The following is a 22,220-nucleotide window of genomic DNA, read 5'->3' as shown; positions in this document are numbered from 1 at the left end:
TTGCAGCATCCCACTCAGATGGCTGTCCAGGTTCTTTTTGAATGCCTCTAGTGTGGGAGAGCTCACTGCCTCTCTAGGCAGCTGATTCCACTGTCCTATTGCTCTGACAGTGAGGTTTTTCCTGATATCTAGCCTGAATCAGGGTTGTCGCAGCTTGACAATTATTCTAGGTCCTTCACTCTGGTATCAGCAAGAAGAGATCTTGACCTTCCTCTTTGTGACAGCGTTTAAGGTACTTATAGGGGGATATCATGTCCCCCATCAGTCTTCTCCTCTCAAGGCTGAACATGCCCAGTTCTCTCAGTCTCTTCTCATAGGGTAGTGTTTCCAAACCCTGGATCATTTTTGTTGCCCTCTGCTGGACCCTTTCTAATTTACCTGCAACTTTCTTAAATCTTGGTGCCCAAGATTTATGCAAACCTGCTCTACAGGAAGACTTGTACATGGCTTCTATTTAAAAGAGCAGAATTTTTGTTTCTTTTGAGCATACATGAGAAGCAACCGATACTAACGCTATGCTCTTGGTCAATCTATGCTCACACTAGACGAACACTTGTACAACAGAAACAAAATGGTTCAAATGACAACACCAGAAAGAAGAGGAAATACTTTTTTCTGAATCACACCGGGTCAGCAAAGCTTCTGCTCTACTAATCTCACCCATCCTGGGAATGAGCTGCTTTTAACTGCTGAACTAGTCCTGAATCCTGCTGGCACATGGGAAGGCCTAGATGGTGTCCTGGCTATTTTGCCCTGCTGATCAAACTCATTATGAATGCTAAATGTGTTTTGCTTTAGAACAGAATTTAAATTGAGGCTGCATTGGTAAAGGGCTTATATATACTGCAGCTCCATTAAAGTGGATGAAAGCAAATAAAACTTCAGTCATATTAATGTGACTCATGAACAACTTACTTTAGCATCTTCCTGAACCAGATGGTCCAAAGCAGCAACATCCAGCTGGATCCCTTTTTCTTCTAGCATCAATTGAATGAGATCCCTTGGGAATCCCAAATTGCTATAGAGAGACCAAGCTACATCCACTGCAGACAGGAATATGATTTGGAGAGAAACATGGGGAAAGAATACAGATCAATTATCAAGTTTTATTAGTTAGTATAAACTGCCTTGAGTGCCATTTTTCTTTGTACAGAGGCAGGGTACAAATCAACTGAATCAATAATGGAGGCTCTAGAATTGTTAAGCTGAATAAAAATGAGCCCTTGCCAGTAGATTAATATATGTTTCAGTACAGACTTGGAGTCTCCCATGGTTATGACCCTATAAGCTTCAAAGGCACTAGAATATTTTTTACAGAGGCAGTTCCAAACTTTGAGGGAACTGCGCTAGGAATCCAAGTAGTGCCATTCTAGGACACACTGTAATAATGTTTTGCCTCTAGTCTACTGAGCAAGAAGCAGAAGCACAGCTCTGCAGAAACAGGTAAGAATATAGACCTACTTCAGACTTACCTCCTATTTGATGTTCTCAATTGCAGTGCATTGAACTGTAACTCCCATCAAGCCAGGAAATAAGTATTTCTGAAGGATTTTTAAATTCAGGGATGCAGAACCTCAAGACTGCGGGCCAAATCCAGCCTGCCTGCGTCCCCAACTGGTCATGCCCCCTGTCCCAGGTCCCACTCCTTTCACTTGCCAATTTCTTGGTAGCTCCCTGGCTTTTGTACATTTTACTGCCACTCTAAAAGCTCAAAATGCCTCTCCCGAGGCTTGGTTACAGGCAGTAAGAGCTTTAAACTATGCTGATATTCAAGGAATTATGGACTTGCCCCATTTTGCCTTCTGTCTTGAACCTTCCAAAAGCTTCTCCAAAATTGAATCTGACTCAAAGGATGGAAGATGTTCAATATCCTTGCTTTAAATAACAAGATAGGCACCAAAGTTCTATTATTCTGATATCATGTGCTTATCTGCACAGCTGTTAAATTTGGAGTGAAACCACTAACTGCAGCTTGGATAAATCCTCTCAATTCCAATTTTATATGCAAACATGCTACTTGGAACAAGAATTCTAAGTCATTACTCCTTTCAAAAAACAGCTGAAATCTGGAAAGATGAGTTTTAGTAAGGAAACAAGCAATTATTCCCATAAATGTAGGACATGGGGAATAATCTTCAAGGTTTGATAGAAATAGCACTGATGACATAACTCCTGGGTACTCCTGTTTGCAAATCCTAAGAATGCAAATACTACTTTCTTGCATATATTTATACTTCTGTCCCATTGTGGAACTCAAGGTGGCTACATGTGATTCCTAGGCGGTCTCCCCTCTAAGCTCAGGCCAGCCCTTGACTTACTTAGCTTCAACATGGTGGATGCCCTTGTTGAATCTGGCTAAGGTCTACCTAATACAGCATTCTGCTTTCCATAGCACCCAAACAGAATCTACTGGGCACCCACAAGTAGGAAAGTAAATGGATGGGATGGGCTACCCCTGTTGCAGAGGTGGAGAACCTCTGGTCTTCCAGATACCTCTGGTCTATGACTCCCATTGCTTCTGATCATTGGGCCACACTGGCTGGCATGGATGGGAGGCCAGTAACATCTGGAGGGGGGGGGCAAATTGCACACCTCTGTCCTATTGTTTGTCCTTGGCCACATAACATTCTGGGTAGACCTCTGCATATAAAAGATTTCATAAAGCTAACATGTTTCACAGTCTTTGTCTTTGAAGAACATCATTCAACTAAGCCATCCAAGCCAGCAGCTTAGTAATATCAGGATGAGATAAGCTGAGTCAGCATCCTTCCTATGGCTTAATACTTAGCTATGAGACAGGAAGGCCCATGCTTCAATCCTTGAGGGAACCAGATGGTCTGCATACATCAATGCCATTGTTCAGCTAGGCAAGCTATGCTTTCGAGTTCAACTGCATGGGCTTACTACTTCCAAAAGATACCTTATTTGATCCTCCCAGAAACAAAAAGAGAGGACAACTTATGGCTGGGCAGACAGCATTCTACAGACCACAAAACACAACACAACCCAACACAATCCTTGCCTGGGAAGACTCTGGAATGATCCATCTTCTGCAGTGTTTCTTTTATAACACGCTGCCCTTGCAAGAGTGAAGACAGAAATGCAGCCTCATTCTCATTGATGATATTCATAATCTGAACAGAGATCAGAGCCAGATTCAGGAGGATGGAGGGTAATTAGATGAATTATTCACAAGAATAACTACAAAAGATGCTGAAGTGGGTCATAAGCATCAGAAAGGAAAAATAAAAAAGCAAGTAAAAAGTGTTGCCAAACTATTCAACAGATTTCACCCTGTTGCCTAGAACATGCAGTGGACGTGGCATTTTGATTGTTGTACCCCATTGTGGCCCAAGTGGATTAGAAAAAGGCAAAGTAAGGAATAAGGCAGATGCTGCCTTTTGCTTCCTGCGTTTGGATGCATTTAACAAAAATGGCAGCAGATTATGAGAGTGGAAGTCAGAAATCCTAACTGGGAACTCATGGAACTTGTAGTTGGAAGCAATCCACCATATGAACAACAAGGTACAACAAATCAGAATATCTGTCCATGCCTATGAATACTAGAACTCCTAGTGCGAGATGGGACTCAAGGAGAAAACATTTTGGAAGCAACAAGTTAGGATTGTACAGAGTAGCGATCCAAATCTGAGCTTTAGGTCATCTAATCAGCACAAGCAGTGATCAGCTTGATTAAGCATGACCAAAAGTAGCACAGAAATAAAGTGTAGGTCAGTCTTCCTTGACCTGGTGTCATCCAGATGTGCTATAATCCAACTCCCATGCCAGCCATGGAACGTTTCTCTTAAATTGTGCATGGGAATCATCATACTAGTCAGTATGTGGCATCCAGGCTGTTCTTTTCTACTAGTTTCTTCTAAAGAGTAGAGGGAAAAGATCGCTTTTATACTGACCCAGAAGCCTCTGCACTATGCTTAACAAGACTGAATAGTAAGGAAGCTCAAAGAGGCTTGAGCACCACACACAGTGCAATAGCCATTGACAATTTATTTATTGGCAAGGTTTGTATACCACTCTACATTGAACAGGATTTCCAAGTGGTGAGCAATAAAAGAAAATGTTTGTGCTGCTTGATTTCAACAGGAAATGAATTCTACAGAGAGGGAGACAGTACACTAAATGATCTACTCCAATCAGGCAGTAGAGTCATGCACGTAGAACCACCAAAAGTACCATATCTGATGACCTCAGTGACTGGAAAAGTTAATTAGACACAACATTTAGCCCATCAGTTCCAGCTGCTCACCTTATCTGTATCCCTCATAAGCTCTGGGTAGGCATCTCCCTGGAAAGAAGAATTACGGATCAGATGTCATGGCAGTGCAGAACTTCCACTCCCAGCTACACACACATCTCTACATTTTTACTACAGAAAATACAGATTTGCTTCTTTCATTATGTTTACGTTTTATTGAACTGGTCTCATGTAAGGAACTATTCTGAACATGTAGGGCTTCTGAATGTGATATTTTTTCAATGTGTATAGTAATCAACCACACCTATATGCCTGCCTCTCACTATTTCCCAGAGAAGAAAAGTATGTCATGACTATTACTCAGTCAGAAATAAAGAAAGAGAGGCCTGAAAACACATTTCTTTATCTCACATCCTTTGACCTTAGTGCCTCCCATTTTTACTGTCCTGGCATGTAGCATGTGCACAGGGATAATACTTGGGTAACAGTTATACCATAATTTTACGATGCTCTTTTGTTTTTGTTTTAGGACTGTGGCATTAGAAACAAACAAATGTGGTTAAGTGCAAGGTCTTGCACTTGGGGCATAGGAATAGGTGTCATAAGTACGGGTTAGGGGACAAGAAGCTGGAGAGCAGCACTTGTGAAAGGGACCTCGGGGTACTGGTTGACTGCAGGCTAAACAGGAGTCAGCAGTGTGAGGCGGTGGTCAAGAGGGCAAATGCCACCCTTGGTTGCATAGCCAGAAGTGTGGCTTCTAGATCGAGAGAGGCATTACTACCACTCTGTACGACTCTGGTGCACCCGCAACTGGAGTATTGTGCTCAGTTTTGGGCCCCTCATTACAGAAAGGATATAGCCAGGTTGGAGTCAGTGCAGCGTAGGGCCACAAGGTTGGTGGCCAGTTTGCAGGGGATGGGGTATGAGGCGAGACTGAGGGAACTGGGTCTCTTCAGCCTGGAGAAGAGGAGACTCAGAGGGGATATGTTGGCGACATACAGGTATGTGAGGGGATGTCACATGGAGATGGGTAGAGACCTGTTCTCCCTTGCAGAGGAAGGCAGGACGCGCTCCAACGGAGCAAAGCTCAGGGAACCAAGGTTCCATTTTGATGTCAGGAAGCACTTCTTGACAGTTAGGACCTGAGGGTATGGAATGGGTTTCCACGGGAGGTGGTTGGGGCCCCATCGGTGAGGGTGTTCAAGGATAGGGTAGACATGCATATGGTGGGCATGTTGTGAGCAGAGCTGGCTGGAGCCAGGGGTCAGATTAGATGGCCTGGGAGGCCCCTTCTGACTCGCTCTCTTTCTGTTTCTAAATAATGATGTCACTGGAATAAATCAGAACCAGCTAAGTAGAAAGCCCTGTGTACACATTCCATATCTCTCCCCAATATGAAGTAAAGGGAAACCATCCCAGGTACTAGATCAGCATCTCGAGGACCAGAATGAACCTCTAATGTTACCAGATATGGACTCCTAGTAGGGAAACTGCTACAACATCTGTAAGAGAATCTCGTTATAAGCAAACTTGCTCTCCAAGGAAAAATAAATTCTTAGTTACCAGAATTTCCACCACAACAGGAACCAAGCTGGCCAAGAACCCAGGTGGAGCATGGAGCACTTCAGAGCAATATCGCACTGCCCTACGCAAGATGTGGCGCACAACAAGCCTGCAAACAAGAGATTTTCCAAAATAGTTTATCTTTCCGATCAAGAAAGCGATGTTACTTTTTCCAGATAGTCACCCAATATCCCCAGCATCCAATACAATCAGGTCCCCTTAGCAGTACACTGACAATACCCTTGAGCAGTATGCCCTTGCACCCTCCCCCGGTATCTTTTTGCGGGCATTTCATGCCTATCACGCCCACAGTAAATTTCTCCACCTTTCTTTCACAGCTATGTCACAAAGTGGACATGTGAGGGAAAGGCTGATAAGAACTGATTGCATTTTAATGGAAAAACAGGTAGGGTTGGAATGCTTAGATGAAATGGCAAGGCCAATGAGCTTTGAGTTAAGCCAAATGGGTGGTAAGAACCAGACTGCCTCTGGTTTGGCAGGGAGACACTGTGCAACAACTTCAGAGAGGAAGAGGTGTAACTTTATCAATCCAGTGGCTTGACACCTGGTAAAGTAATGTCTGGTATTCCTGCCATTTGGCTCATGACCAGCAGGAACCTCCTTGAGGGTGTAACACTGTTTGGTGGGAAGAGAGAAGAGGGGATTGCGTTTGAATCAACTTCTAGCAAGGGCAGAACTACATCCACAGCTAGAGGCCCATTAACTTAATGGATGCTTCTTGCTAATGGACTTAACATTTCTCACTTTGCATTACAAAGCCAGTCCTGGCTGGTCAGCTTTAACATAATAAAATACTAGTTAGAAATCTCTCCTCATGATCTGCTGGGAAAGGGAAAGGAGGGAGGTTGTGGGAGAGAAAGACCAGCTCAGGACACCTATTGCAACCAGTTTCCTAACTCCATTCAAAATTATGGTATTGATGACTGAGTTTGCACAGCACAGCCATCATCATGCGTGACTAGCGATGTGAGTTGTCATGTGAATCTGGACTGCTTTTTGCAGGGTAGCTTGGGTTGGGCAAGGCACCCTGCCCAAACCACATCTTGTTCTAGGGATTGTTGGATCTGCAATAGCTTGGCATGCCATCTGAACTCAGCATACCAAACCAATCCAATCGATAAGAATAGCAAGACCACCTTGCTGCTCTTGCCCAGTTTGTCTGGGTCAGCAACAGTGCCCCACCAAGTAACTAAGCAGCACTCTGAAGTGACAATTAGTTGTTCACTCTCCCTACAGCAATCACAACCATTTTTGTGGCAAACATGCTTTTTCTCCTTTTTCAGAGATCACTTTTTGCAATTTTTGAATTGAAAGTTACAGCCAGTTACACTCACCTTTTTCTTTGTTCCACAAACTTGTGCAATGTGTTCATTACTTTGGGGGCATTGTTTTGGGTGGTAATTCAAAAATCTGCACATGTCCCTGTAAAAAACTGTGACTGACCTTGCCAAAACAACCATTTTAAAAACAAGCCTGAATTTTGGCAGTTAGCTGTTAGCTATTTTGGCAGCTGTGCTCCTAGAAATGGGTTTTCTGCCTTTCTGAGTACCTAAAATCTTGGAAAGGGGTGGAAAAAGTAAAGAGCACTGAAGCCTAGAGATTTACACTTCAGACTTAAAGAGTATCTCATTGTGAAAGCGGTGTTCAGATCACTTCCCACAAGCAATGATCTTGCAGCGCTGCTTTCACTTGTCAATCACAACTGTCAAATGAAAGCAAAGTCACATGGTTGAAGTATGGTTTTGTCAATACCTATGGATGGTTCCTGCTTTCAAAGGAAGAATGACCAGGTAAGGCTTCAAATTGCAGGTATCCCAAGTTGTAAAATAACATCACCACCATCATCATCATCATCAAGCACATTTGAACATGGTTGTGGTGCAAAAAAAATCAATAGGTGGCAAACCAAAGGCAGTTCTTCGAGTGTGCTTCTTGGGCACTTTGGAAGGGCTGTCACCGGCCGCCAGCACCAATTTGGATGGCAAGTGATCTCTGTTTTTAAAAAGGTGAAAAAATCAACAGCAACTACAAAAGGAGTAGTGATTGTAGCAGGGAAAGGAGACAAGTTTCCTGGAATACTGGCAGGAGGTCTAAGGAGGAAGCAAGGGACAGATGGACAAACCATGGTGAGCCTTATCATTGATCGAACACTTTGTGAGTTGTTCCTCAAACAACCCACACTGCACAGCTTATTTGCAGGATAGGTTGCTGTGACATATGAACTTGCCCTATGCTTCCTTCTTCCCTCCAAATATTCTCCCTCAAAATTTTTCCAGATATCTCTCAACCCTTTGAAGTGCCCGAGATCACAGTCATCTCTTTCGTCCCAACCAACCCTTGTTACTGTTTCTTCCTTACTCGGCACCAGACATGCCTGGATAAACACCATCGGCAATGCACACAGACAAGGTGCGCACATGATCTGCTACTACTCTGTAGGCCGTGTTCACGCCTCCAATGTCAGACTCTCCAACCAAGCCCTTGTAGCTTGGTCCACCACAGCCCTGTAAGAGAAATAGAGGAGTGTTTTAGAAAAGCTGGGGCCACACAGAGGTACTGCCAATCTATGCAATATTTGAGTAAAGCAGATGTTTCCATCAAATGACACCAACAGTTTCATTTTTCTCTAGGAGATGAGATTAGAACCAAATTGCAGGGCAGCAGATTTCAGCTCACCAGGAAAAATCTGTCCATGGTAAGAGATGTATAACAGTGGAACAGACCACTATGGTAGGTTGTGTGCTTTTTGCTACAGAAGAATTTAAGGAATGTACAGGACTGTACATGCAGGTATGTACAGGAATGTGCTGTGAAGTTTGAAGAGATCACTCAGAGAATGCAAAGGGACTCATTTCCAGGCACAGAATTGCCAGGTGTTATTGCAACTCTGTTTTTTAGTCCCTGAAGGCTGTGCTTTTCTACCCAGGAAATTCATACTACAGTAGCTGTTGCAATCTATTTTAAAAGGCCAGCAAATTACCATAGCTGCTTCCCTGGCACTCTATTTATTTTTATTTGGGTATTTTTACCCTGCCCAATATGTTCCAGGTCTCTGAACAGCTTATAAGTCTTTGAGAGCTTTTGTTCTTCCATCTGGAGGGGTGAGCACTGTGACATATCTCAGCAACTCACACTGGGGAACCTGTGTCTTCTAATGCTGTTATGTTCTCAATTCCCATCAGTCCCTGCCAGAGATAGGAATCATAGTTCAGCCTCATCTGAAGGGCCACAGATTTCCACCTCTTTTCCAAACAGAAGTATGTGGCTATAATTCAGCCACATCACTCTTTCCCAGGCTGGATGTTCTTTCCAGCCAAATAAAAAAAATTAGGTGGCTAGGAGCTGTTATCTCTCTGTCCACCCCGAAGCAGCAGCTGTTCTTTCTTGGTGAGAGGCTAATATTGCTTCTCACCTTCCTCAAGAGAAAAGCTTGAATATTGCCAGCCTCCACAAATCAATCAGACAAAGGTTCTAACAGGAACTGGCACCTAATGGCAGCCATGCAGCCGTTTCATAAAACCTCACTGAACCTCAGCTGAGCTTCCCCAATATCTGATGATCACCTTGTGGATGGCATCCAGGATTGGGGTGAAGAGGTCTGTGTCGTAATTGGAGCGCTTGTTCTGCAGAACCGTCATTAACCTTTCTAGGCCCATTCCTGTGTCCACATGATGCTGAGGCAGCTGATGCAGGCTCCCATCAGCCTCTCTGGCAATACACCAGATGCCAACCAAAGAAAGAAAAAATAGACATGGACTTATTACTCACTCAGCTCAAGGTGTCTGTGGACATGCAACAGATGGTGAGAGAAGAAAGAAGCATAATTGGTGTGGAACATTATTTGCTGTCATTATTCATTTCATTTACAACAATCCTAGTGGTTGGAGTGTTGGGCTGGACCACTGGGGATCTGGGTTTTGGTCCCCACTCACTGGGTGACTTTGGGCCAGTCACTGAGTCTCAGCCTAACCTACCTCACTGGGTTGTGTTGTGAGAAAATGGAGCGGAGGATAATGTAAGCTACCTTGGGTTCCTTGCAGGAAAAATGGCAGGATATACACATAGTAAGTTAATAAATAAATAGGATCAACAGACTCTGAAAGCAAAGCATTGCAAGAGTCCCTCTTTGCCCTGTATAAGGTAGGTTGCTAGAAAAGCAGTACAAATTACTGAACAGTTGCCTCCCCTTACCTGGTGCCCTCTGGATGTGCTGGACTAGAGCTCCCATCAGCCCCAACCAACATGCTCTGTGGCTGGGGATGAGGGGTTATATAGTCAGACACACCTCAAGGGCACCAGGGTGGGGAGGCTGCTGTAGAATCTGTGCATGTTTGGTGAAGTGCTAGTCTCCTTGTAAAAAGCAAGGCTTTGGCACAAGCCTGGAATCCAAAGAAATTCCACCTTTTTTGTACCTGTTGTACTGGATGAAAACTAGGTTCCAAATCTCCACCACATCAGGACTGCCCTGGTTCACCAGTGCTGCTGCATTCCGCCCGCTGCCTATGTGATCATAGTGGATCTCTGTGCAGGGCCCACAGGGACCAGTATCTCCCATCTCCCAGAAATTATCTTTCAGCTGAAAAGGAAGCACGTGGCTGGGAGGCACACTGAAAAGCAAAACAGATCAGCTAACGAAGCTAGGACAATCGATTCTTCCTGCAGGCTAGAGTGGTGAAGACAGAAAAATCCTCTTTTCTGTGAGTATTCTGGAGCAACTGCATCATGAGAGTTAACTTGGTGTCCTCATACTGCTCCATTTCCACAACTGTGACCTCTATCTAATAAGCCAACAGAAACACCACTACAGAACAGGGCAAGTCTCATTTCTAAAAGCTGGCCAGTACTTGGATGGTGTCATAACTCACTTACACTGGACTGTAGCCAGTCTTTGTGTGTTCTGTGCTCTTTTTTGGATCACCATCCCTCTCTACCAAATTGAGATTTTGTAGGCCTCTGGACACCAACTTCTCAATTTTAAAATAGTATCTGTACAGTATGAAGCTCTTTTTTAAACCCTGTACAAGAAAGCAAACCCATCATTAGCGCTAGTCTAACTGAATCAAGAAATCCCAGTTGAGGCACAATTTGCATAAGGAAAGTCAACATTTAGTCCTTTATACATATCAGAATATTTTGGAAAGTTGAGGGAGCCACCAAGGTTGCAAGGAGGAGTGATGCGCAGTATGGATCCCCAACTGCATTTTTGTGGAAAATCAAATTAAGGTCCTTATCGGTTTTCAATCTTTTTGCTTCCCGTCTCCAGTTTTTCAATATCTTCCCCTGCAAAAGCTACAAACCTTTCTCTTTTTTTAAAAAAAGGTGCTATTTTGAAGTGCAAACTTCATCCTGGAATATATCCATGTAAGATATAGAACTACAAGCAGCTGCACACTATAGATAAAACTTTTTGTAATTTACTTTCTCACCTGCTTTTCTCATTTACTTACCCCAGGCTGAGCCATATTTCCTTACTCTCTTCATCTGCATTTAGACCAAGCGAAGAATCTCCTTCAAAATAAGTGACATAAAGACGGTCTTTTGGAATTTCATACACTTGTGTCAGGAGCTCCCATGCCATCTTACAAGCTTCTTCCTAATGATAAAGAAAATGAAAAATGACAGTAAACAATAGCCAATGTTTGCATGAGAGAGAAGCAGCCTTAATCAGGCTGTGGATTGGTGGGGAGAGATTGAATTTTTAGTTCCAGAAGGGGAACTGCGGTAAGTCTATTGAAGCAACAAACAAACAGTCCTGTGGCACCTTAAAGACTAACACATTTATTATTTCATAAGGTTCCATAACACTATCCTCCTATTGTATGCATTAAACAAGACTAACATCTGATGAAATGGTTTGCATAGGGGAGTATTAAACATGCAATCCTGTACCCAGTCTAGTTCAGGTACAGGAATCCTGTACCTACTCTAACTGCTTCCTACATCTTTGTATTTAAATCTGCTCTTAACAATTTGTGATACAATAATATCACAAAGAGACCTTAAAAGTACATGTATGTCTCTACAGTACAGGACACACTTCTGGCTCTTTACCATTTGCTGATAATAAATCAGGTCACTCTGGGAATCTGCCATGCCCAGGAAAAAGAGAGCCAGTATGGTATGGCGGTAAGAGCATTGTACTGGGGACTCGGGAGATCTGGATTCTAATTCCTATTCGGCCATGAAGCTCACTGGGTCAGACACTCACTCTCAGCCTAAGCTACTTCAAAGGGTTGTTGCTGTGAGGATAAAATGGAGTTATGTAAACCACCTTGGGTTTCTCACAAGATGAAAAAAGGTGGAATACAAACGCAATATCAACGTAATAATATTTAGAAGAATTCAGTATGAAAACATATTTAGATGCAAACAGGAAGATCCAATATGTTCTTTAAGAGTGCATAGCACAATAACTTACTTTGAAGTAATCTCCAAAGGACCAATTCCCCAGCATTTCAAAGAATGTATGATGATAAACATCTCGGCCTACATCTTCCAAATCATTGTGCTTTCCACCTGCGCGGACACACTTCTGGGTGTTTACCACTCGCTGGTAATGTGTTAGCTCACTCCTGGGATCTGCTGTACCCAGGAAAATGGGTTTGAACTAGAAATTTAAAGAGCAACACAAACAAACAAAATTTCATATATAAAGTTTTGACTGGAGTTTCAGGTTAAGATTATCCTACTTTAGAAGAGTTTAAAGCAGGGGAAATTCAGCCCTTCAAAAGTTGCAAGCCTACAACTCCCATCAACACTAGCCAACATAGCCAAGAATGATGGGAGTTGTGGTCTAGCCACCTCTACAGTATCGTATGTTTCCCCATCTCTCATCTGGACAAGATATTAGCAAAAAGTGAGGGTTCAGATTGAGATTCTCCTAACTGATTCTCCCAACTGTAGTTTTGCTTTGCTTAATTTAAGAGCTTTGGCTATTGGCTGGTACAGAAATAAAATAAGTAATACTAACTTTAAAAACATCCTCTCCTTTCATTGATACTCCTCTGCAAATGACACCCATGAAGTTTAGCTGCAGTTTAAACCACCTAGCTAATAGCATCTGACACAGGCTCAAGTCCTGCCATCGACCAGTGCCTGAGGGTTCCCACTTTTCTGCTGTCAGTATGCTATGCACATGCCAAAAGGCGTTCTTGGCAGCTGCTTCACCAGTCTGGAAACTGCCTTTCCAAAACATTGAGCATGTGTTGGAAATGTCCTAAGGGTGCAATCCTATGCACGTTTAAATAGAAAAATTCCTACAGCTCCCAGTATTTCCCAGCCAACCATGGCTAGAAATTCTAGGACATTTTTCTGTTGAAACTTGCATAGTATTCTACCTTAAGGTTTCCTATTTGGTTGGAGACAAGCGTCATGCTAGTAGGACTCCAGGTCAAACATTTGGATTTATCACTGGGCCAGCTCAGCCCAGTGGTTCCCTTGAAATATATCTGCAATGACATTGTAAGCACTTTGAGTCCTGTGGCCACTGCCACTGCCTGGCCTTTTAAAGTAAAATGCAGAAAAATTAGAAAGGAACCAGAGGAGGGCAACAAAAATGATCCAGAGTTTGAAAACATTGCCATATGAATAGAGACTGAGAGAACTGGGCATGTTCAGTCTTGAGAAGACTGTGGGAAGACATGATATCTCTCCATAAGTACCTCAAAAGCTGTCACAAAGAAGGTCAAGATCTTTTCTTGCTGATACCAGAGTGCAGGGCATGGAATAATCGATTCAAGTTGCAACAAGATCCAGGCTAGATATCAGGAAATGTTTTCTCACTGTCAGAGCAATACACCTAGAGAGCACATGAGCTTTCCCACTCTAGAGACATTTCAAAAAGAAACTGGACAGCCATCTGAGTTGGACGGTGAAAACTGGTATCGTGCAACAGTAGGGTGATGGACCTGATGGTCTTCATGGTCCCTTCCAACTCTACTATTCTATGATTCTATGATCTTCATTTTAATTGGGCTTTCTTGTCCCTATGAAAGAGATTGTTTCCCATCAAGGCCTCTCTGGTTAGGCTACCGCAAAAAGCTATTCAAATGTATAAGACTAGCTGACACACCAGGCTTCTCACAGGCTAGAATAGCCCTCAGTTCCATACATCAAAGTCTTCAAGCATATTTATGTATTTAAAGTTTTCATAGACCATTCTATAGCAAACACTCTCAGAACAGTTTAGTGGTTCCCAGAGTTGGACTCCTTGTGCCTGTACTGCTTGAGTGAAGCTATCTGCACTGGCACTCCTAGGCATGGCTCCCACCATGGCAGACTCCTACAGCCCACTCAGGGAAGAGACTACCCATTCCATTACCCTGGGGGGCTCTGCCTCACAGTAAGGGAAAGGGACAGGTGTATAACTGTCCCTCAGCCTGCTAATCTCCTCCGGTGTCAGACTGGATGGTCTCAAAGCAGGTCATTCTGCCTCTCATGACTGAAGATTTTCCTGTGGGCTTCAACCACATGGCCTTACTTACATTAATTTAATGCATTTTAAAAACAAAGTAACTCCAAGGTATGCCCTTAGTATGCATGCCGAATGTTTAAATTCCCAGTACTATGGGACTGAGAGATGGACAATTATAATCATTCTATTCATTATTACACAATAGCCACATCTGAGTAGAACCAGTCATTTGGTTCCATTGCTGCTGCTTGCTTAGGCCCTCCAGTAATCTCAGAATACACAGCAGAAAGTAGTAACTGCAGGGTGTTGCTTCTGTTTCTTAACTCTCCCTTGTAGATCAACACATCCACAAGGAATGCTTATCACCATGACAGACAGGCATGCGCCTATGACTATGCGCTTTCCATGCACAAGGTGGGCATGCAGACTGAGCATGTACTTCCCATGTGCAACTTCCCACAGTAAGTGTTGGCATCTCCAATTAAAAGAAGTTCAGACCTTGAAGAACCATTGCCAGACATACATTTTATGTTTCTGCTTGTCTATGATTACAAAAACTGTTGTACATAAGAGGCGCAATACTTCAAATCTACAACATGGCCCCATCCTCCCAGGAGAGGCAGAATTTTTATGCCACAAATTCTCTTAGCATCAAGCAAACCTATCAATGAAGCAAATCTATAAATGAGGCTACTCCAGAATAAAGGGATTTATTGGCAATCTAATATATTTAAGAGAACTCTCTCCTGCAACTTGCAAACTTCAAAAAAGCACCACTACTAACTTCTCACAATACATCAAAGTATGAAGATTTAATAAACACATGAGCACTCTGAGGCTGCATTGCATAACCCTCCAAACTCAGAGAATTACAGGCATCCTATGCATGGAGAGAGAAATGTGGAGGTGATTGCCCCTGGACTCCTCCCACCACACAAAACAATGCCTGATTTTGGCTATGTTTTCAGCCTTGGACCACAATGAAAGGGGGCTGCTGTGTCATCAGGGTACTACATATGCTTGGGAAGCCTATTACCTCCCCTTCCCCTGCCCCCAAATGCCAGTCCCCAAAGTGACTTTTGTGACCTTCCTGCTGTAGCTGGAAGGGTTCATTCCACATCCAAGGTTGAAGCCTGGATTCCAAATATCCTATGCACATCTAGACTCTCCCCAGCTGCCATAGGATTGTGCCCTGAATTGTAAGTAAAGGAGCATAGGATTTGACTAAAAAAGATCTTTAGTCAATTAACAACTATACCATTCAAGGATATTTAACCTCATTAAAAGGAAAACATGAGATAAGTTCCAGAAGTAAACAATGCAGCTAAAGAACTGTATCCAACAGGGTGGTTCCATGAAGAGAACAGAACAGACTTGGATTTCCTCTTCCCTCTGGATGAGCCCTCCAAATATGTTCTAGAGGACTGAAGAAATTCTCTGGAGTAGATAAGAAAGATGAAGGGAAGGGAAGTTCACCTGCATAACACTGGATGTAGTACACTTGTTTTTTAATAAGAGATGCACATTAATGGTATAATATTCCTGAATTAGAATTATTTTGAATTAAGTAAGTTTAAATAATGAAGGTAGCAGATGGAAGCTGATGGACATTAGAGAAGGATTCAGGAGCTATCTTATTTGAACATATCTCAATTGCTGGACAATATAACTGCCCCTACAACCATCACTTATATTTCCAAGTTCAGCTTTATTTGACTCATACATTACAGTTTCTCATACAGATGTCATTTTTGGCAACAGTAACCTTACTGACTTTTCATCCAGGATAAATCTACCAAATATGGTAATTTTATCCTCAATTAAAAGTTATTATAGGCATGACACTCTAAACTGCCCATTTTCACAAAGCAGTACCTTACAAATTTCCATATACTCACACAGAAAGCACTGTAATGTGTTATCCGCATCTGGATTACAATGTGACAATCCCCCTTTCTGAATATACATATGGTATACACTTATTAGGGTTTGATTATGGTCAATTGCAATTTCCAGGAATGTGAGCAAATAATAAAATACATGCATTTGATATTCAATAAACAGAAGGTAAGGTAACTTTTATGCAAGAGTAGGAAGACAACCTTTGGTTAATCATGGCAGAATAACAAGCCTTTGGAGCCCTATGCATTTTTATTTGAAACCTCTGGACAATTAAAAGTTTTAATGGAAAGACTTTTGAATAAATGCTAGAAATTGATGCTTGTATTTGCCTTAATTCCTTTTCTGTTTGTGTCTTTTAGACTGTAAGCTTGAGGGCAGGGGTGTTTTGTTTTTATTGATCATATGGAAGGGCTCTTGGTGTCTTTTTGTCAAATAATACATGGGTCATCAAACGATTCCAGAAAAGTTCTCTTAGAATTTCCTGGGAGGTAGATTAAAAAGATATTCTGCCTTCATGTTTCCCTTCAGTGTAAGCCTTAACTCATCTTCTCCCCTCTTTTTTACCTCCCGCTTTTTGCATTTAATTCCCATACCAACATGTAAGATTTTTGCATTAAGGGATTCAGTTTGAGAGCTGCAAGAGAACATCTCCCCTCAGCAGCACATTCAACGGATCGGAACAAGGCTTTGCGAAAAGGGAAAGGATAACATGCTTCCACATCGGCATCCTCTCAGGCAAGCGGGGCAGCAGCAGAAAGCATTCAACGGAGTCTGTTTCTCCACGCTGTTCGCGGTCGTACCTGGTTCATACCCGCGTTCACGAAGAACAGCCCGGGATCACCTCGTGGGCGCACAGAAGCCGACGGCACCACTTTATGCCCATACCGCTCCTGGAAGAACTGGAGGAAAGTCCGACGCACTCGCGCAGATGACGGGGAAGCCGCGGAGCAAGCACGGCAGCCGCCGCAATACCAAACAGGAGTCACCCGAAGAAGGCTCCCTACATAGCGCGAGGTTACTGCCGCCGCCATCTTAACTGTGGGCGGAATTCTGGGAGTCCGGGCTTCAGGGTACGAAACAGAAACGGGGAAACGTCTCCTGTTGCAAAGCATGGTGGGATTGTGGCGGGTTGTCCGACCTCTTGGCAGGTGTTGAAGCCTTCTTGCTTACCCGATCTACTCTTGTTTGAGCCGTATAGCCTGAACGTTTTGTTTTAAAGATATATAACATTTTGAGCTGGAGGGGAACTTTGGGAAAAATGTGATTGTTCATACGTAGAAAGAAAATACTAGCTTCTACCCTTGTCCTGGATTTGAGTATTTCTCCCTCCTTTTGCGCCAGAGCTAGGCTTTGGCTACGAATCTAAAGAGGCAACCAGTGCCTATGAGAAGGACATTGGGCTGCGCCAGAGTTTGAATTTCAGCTGGAGACGTCAATCTGCCATCTCTGGAACTCATCGGTGCTCAGGGAAATGGGAATCATATAACACCATTTATTTTCCCACCCTTGAATGAATTCCAGATCCATACTCTCACAGTTGGAACATTCAGTTTCGAAGTAAAATGTGCCACCAAATGGCAGAGAATCTCATGTTATATACCAATTTGATGAACGTCAGCAATCAATCTGAAGAGTGAAAAAGCAGTCACTGTTGTTATCAGAACAGATTGGTGGTGTTTGTTTTTTTTCTTTCTTCCTAAGTAATCTAGGTAAGGTAATAGCAACATTTTAATACTGGTGTTTTGTGGTATTAATATGCTTTTCTTACAATTAGTATCGATTTGTTTTAATACATAACAGTCTATGAAAGAGAAGACTCTTTTTAAGTCCACAACTGAGCTACATCTTTGGGTGGATTTCTACTCTACATAGAAAATGCACATCCCATTTACTTGCATGGATTGATTATGTAGCCAAAATGACCATATGGAAATAGGTAGTAAAATAGGAAGTATGTTTGAATTTACCTATTGTTCTGTTGGTGAATTAAACAGAACATGTCATAATATGCAATGACAAGACACACCTTATTTAGATACATAGCTGTTGGTTACAAATATTTTTGGCAATCTGATGTTGAAACCATTTATTTATACATCACCCTCATCATCATATTACTTTGATAGTACACTTTTTGTTCTTGTGGGAAACCCAAGATGACTTACACAATTCCTCATTTCCATTTTATCCTCCAAACAAGCCTGTGAGGTATATTAGACTGAGAGCTAGTGACTGGGGACTAGAACCTAGCCCACTAGGTGAGGTGGGACTAGAACCTAGATTGCTTATGTATTGGTAGAGCACTCTGTTTCTATAAAACACTCCCAAGATGGCTAACAAAGCCAACAAAATAAATGTGTCACACAATCAAACATTAAAACAAGATGAATAAATTAAGGATTAAAACAGTAAAAATTAAATAATGAAAACCAGCATAAAAACAGCAGCCACGAACCAATAAAAACAAAACAGTTTTTAAAGTATGTCTGGAGCTGTATCACTTCCCTAACAAGAGAATTCCAACCATGTGGGGCCACCACCGAAAAGGCCTTCTCCCCTGGCACCCATCAATCTGATATTTCAGAAGTCTAGGCCAAAAAGCTGGGTCTGGGAAGGCTCATGTGGATTGATGCAGCCAGTCCTTCAATCAACCTGGTATCAAATTACTGACAGTTTTAAAGGCCAAAACCAGTATTTTAAATTGGCAACTGATGTAATTGATACAGGATTGGTGGAGCATGATCTGAATGCCTGACTTTCACAAACATCCTGGCAGCTACATTTTTTATCTTTAAAGACAGTCTCATGCAGAAAGCATTACGCTAATCTAGTCTGGATGTAAGCACAGCGTGTATAACTGAAGCCAGATTAATTTTCTCTAGATTGGGTTATTGTTGGTTAACCCATCAAATCTGGTAAAAGTTTCTCCCTTAGCCATGCAAGCAACTTATATAGCTCCAATCTAGGAGAAACCCCAGGCTGTATACCTGTATACAAAAGTAGAACAACCCTGTCCAGGATGGGCTGCAACCTCTATCCAAATCAGTTCTGTAGAAATCCACCAAGTGAAAGTATAGAAGCTTGTTACTGGATGTAGGATTAAGAACCTCAGCTTTAATTTCTAAATAAATGTTCTATACTTTATTAAATATATTACTGAGCATGGCTGGGCAGTGCCTACCAGAACCCTCTGTTGCCTGTGGCTGGACCCCTTGTTGTATTCCATCATTTTTTTTTCAGAGCATCTTCTTTGGTATGCAAGTGCGAAAGATCATGTAATTACAACTTTTACTTCTGCAGCCTATTGGAAAGTGCTAACTGTGCTACATGTAACCCTTTAATGTTCAATGTATAAAAGGGCCAGCTGAGGATTGGCCAGGTGTGCAATCTGAAATGATTCATTGGTAGGCAGTTATTTATTTATTTAAAATATGTCTACCCTGTCCTACATGAAAATCGTCCCAGAACGACTTACAATGATTAGAACAATAACTACAGTAATAAATAAACAACATACTTAATACCAACAAAAACAAAATGAGACTGTAAATATTAAAACCAATTAAAATTCCTTAATCCTTAAAATAGTGGGTAAATAAAAAGGTTTTTACCTGGTGCCGAAAAAAAATATAAAGTCGGTGCCAGGCAAACCTCTCTGGGGAGTGTTGTATATTTTGGGCACACCAGGACACAGGCCACTTGGGCAACACTGTGGGCAGCTGGTTTGCCACCATGTGCATGGAGTGCTGAACTGGATGGACCTCTGGTCTAGATTCAGCATCGCTCTTCATAGGTCCTTTTATTCCACTTCAGTGCCAACAAAACTACTTAATCCCCCCCAAAACTCAAATTGATCCATTGGCCTATGCTTGGGAGATAAGTTAGTGCCACTTCAGAATAGGGGGATTGTGGGGTAATTAATGAGATGGAGTGACTCAGCGTGAAGAAATCCTCCCCACTCCATCCTTTGAAAGGATCTTTTAACAACACTGAGTTCCTGTATAATGCAGAATATATGAAGTAAATGAATACAAATTTATTTCAAAATTGTACACACACAGTTGCTGTACAAACAGCACTCACATGGCATTCCCGCCTTCTTGGAATTTCATTGAATGGAAAACCCTGTCTGCATTGCGATAAGGAAGCGCAGGTGTGAATACAGACATATTCCTAAAATATGAGGCTGGGGACCCAAAAGGCCAGGCAGCGCCCGCGGGGCTCGAACTGCTAACAGTTAACATTGCCAATGCGAATGTTTTCGAAGGAACCGCTGGGCTGGGCTGGCCCAAGGAGCGCGGCGGCCTGCAAGGCACAAGAGGCTGCAAGGGAGGAAGGCACGGAGGCTTCCCCGCATAGTACTGGACCTTCAGTCACTTGGGAGGTACAAGAAGCTACTAAGCAAGGAATCACCGGAGCTTCCCCCTTCCCACTCACCCCTTCCAATAAAACCCAACTACTAAGCTCGCTTTTGGTACCTGATGGGCAAGCTGTGCAGGGAGAGGTAAACTACCCTTCCTTTCGCAGCCCCGTCATTTTAAATAGTCATTTGCATCACCCAGGAAAAATGAAGGTTGACGCTCCCTATTCTTGATCTCTCATGAAATGGAAAACAATATAGAAGCATAACTTGTTAAGCAGAAAAATGGAAGGAGGACCCAAAAGGCCAGGCAGCGCCCGCGGGGCTCGAACTGCTAACAGTTAACATTGCCAATGCGAATGTTTTCGAAGGAACCGCTGGGCTGGGCCGGCCCGAGGAGCGCGGCGGCCTGCAAGGCACAAGAGGCTGCAAGGGAGGATGGCATGGGGACTTCTACGCGCTCCAGCCGAGCCCCGCGCAGCTCGGCGCTGGCCGCTTTCGCCGTGGCTCGAATCCCCGCCTGGCTCTCGACGGCCGAGTCGGGGGAGCAGCGCAAGCCCTGTGCCTGCAGAGACACGTTTTCTCGCACAGCAGCATTTTTGGCTGGAGCCTGAAGCAGCGTGAGCGCAGCAGGAATCTGGTTCGTCACAGCATCTTCTAATCACTCTGGAGGCTCCCGCTACGTCTTGATTTTCGCTGTGCCGTTCCGATGCAAACGACACCGGCTTGCTCCCGGCTTGCTCCTTTGCCCTGCTAGGGCTTTCGTGGCTGGCAAAATGTAGGGGATTGCATATGGAGGCCTAAAATGTGGAACAGTCCCTAAAAGCTGAAGGGACCAAAAGGCCAGGCAGCGCCCGCGGGACGCGAACCGTGAAGGTTGTAGTAGATAAAATCCACATCGCTGAAGTAACCGCTAGGCTAAGCTGGCCCGAGGAAACGCGGCGGTTTCAGCGATACAAGTAGTTCCCGAACTGAGGACGTAGGCAGGCTCCGCCCCGAGCTCCAAGGGTTCAGCAACCGGCTCTGGCGCCATTTCCATCTAGCTAACGCCTGCAGGAAATCTTCGCGGGGGGGGGCGGGGCTCGGAGTCGGGGGGGTCCCACTCGCTTTCTTCGCGCACTGGCACTCTGAGCAGCCCATGACTTCTTAAAGTCTACTGCTTCCGCTAAGGAAAGGGAAAGTTAAAGCTCCCCACTCTCAAACTGTCATTCAACGGCGAACACTATTAGAAACGTCAGTATGGAGGCATGATAAGCAAGCTGAAATGTAAAAGTCTCCCGAAATGTTGTGGGAACTAAAAGTCCAGATAACAACCTTAGGAATCACACTTCCACAAGTGGACAATGCCCACCATTGGATACAACGTGAAGGAACTGTTGGGCCTGAGAAATAACCTTTTTTGAGGATGTAGAAGACGCTGATAAAAGGAGGAATTCTAACTGGAAACCAAAGATGAAGGCTCCCACCTCTCCAACAAGGACCAAACAGATTAATCTCTCTACTTCCAGTGCTGAGGAAAAGATGGGCATAGATGCAGAGACATTAGTTTTCCTGCTCTCAGCACCATCTGAATGTGTGTGAATGTACAAATGTTTGTAAAAGTCAAGGGGATCAAAAGGCAGAGCAATGCCTGAGCAAAGACGAGCATTTTTACAGGGTAGCAAGGAAGATAACTACTTGTCTTCTTTCTTTTATTTTATTTCCCCTGAAACATTTATATGCACTGCAGGAAGGGGATTATTCGA

General features: G+C 43.3%; 1 protein-coding gene across 1 annotated transcript in view; it reads right to left on the bottom strand.

Annotated features, from left to right (window-relative positions):
* The window catches only part of AARS2 (alanyl-tRNA synthetase 2, mitochondrial), a 40,927-nt gene extending 23,781 nt beyond the window's left edge, over window positions 1-17,146 (bottom strand). Inside the window, exons 1-10 of the mRNA XM_044444482.1 lie at window positions 16,916-17,146; window positions 12,219-12,407; window positions 11,248-11,393; window positions 10,213-10,407; window positions 9,364-9,508; window positions 8,159-8,304; window positions 5,780-5,888; window positions 4,268-4,306; window positions 3,023-3,134; window positions 916-1,043 (exon numbers count right to left, since the gene is read on the bottom strand). Of these exons, the coding sequence (XP_044300417.1) occupies window positions 916-1,043; window positions 3,023-3,134; window positions 4,268-4,306; window positions 5,780-5,888; window positions 8,159-8,304; window positions 9,364-9,508; window positions 10,213-10,407; window positions 11,248-11,393; window positions 12,219-12,407; window positions 16,916-17,146 (1,440 nt within the window). The remainder of the gene's footprint in view (window positions 1-915; window positions 1,044-3,022; window positions 3,135-4,267; window positions 4,307-5,779; window positions 5,889-8,158; window positions 8,305-9,363; window positions 9,509-10,212; window positions 10,408-11,247; window positions 11,394-12,218; window positions 12,408-16,915) is intronic.
* Window positions 17,147-22,220: the final 5,074 nt, after the last annotated feature.

This window comes from Varanus komodoensis, unplaced genomic scaffold, assembly GCF_004798865.1.
Source record: "Varanus komodoensis strain SLA01 unplaced genomic scaffold, ASM479886v1 scaffold1, whole genome shotgun sequence".
NCBI lineage: Eukaryota > Metazoa > Chordata > Lepidosauria > Squamata > Varanidae > Varanus > Varanus komodoensis.
Note: the sequence above shows the minus strand (reverse complement) of the source record. Positions and strands in the feature narration are given on the sequence as shown.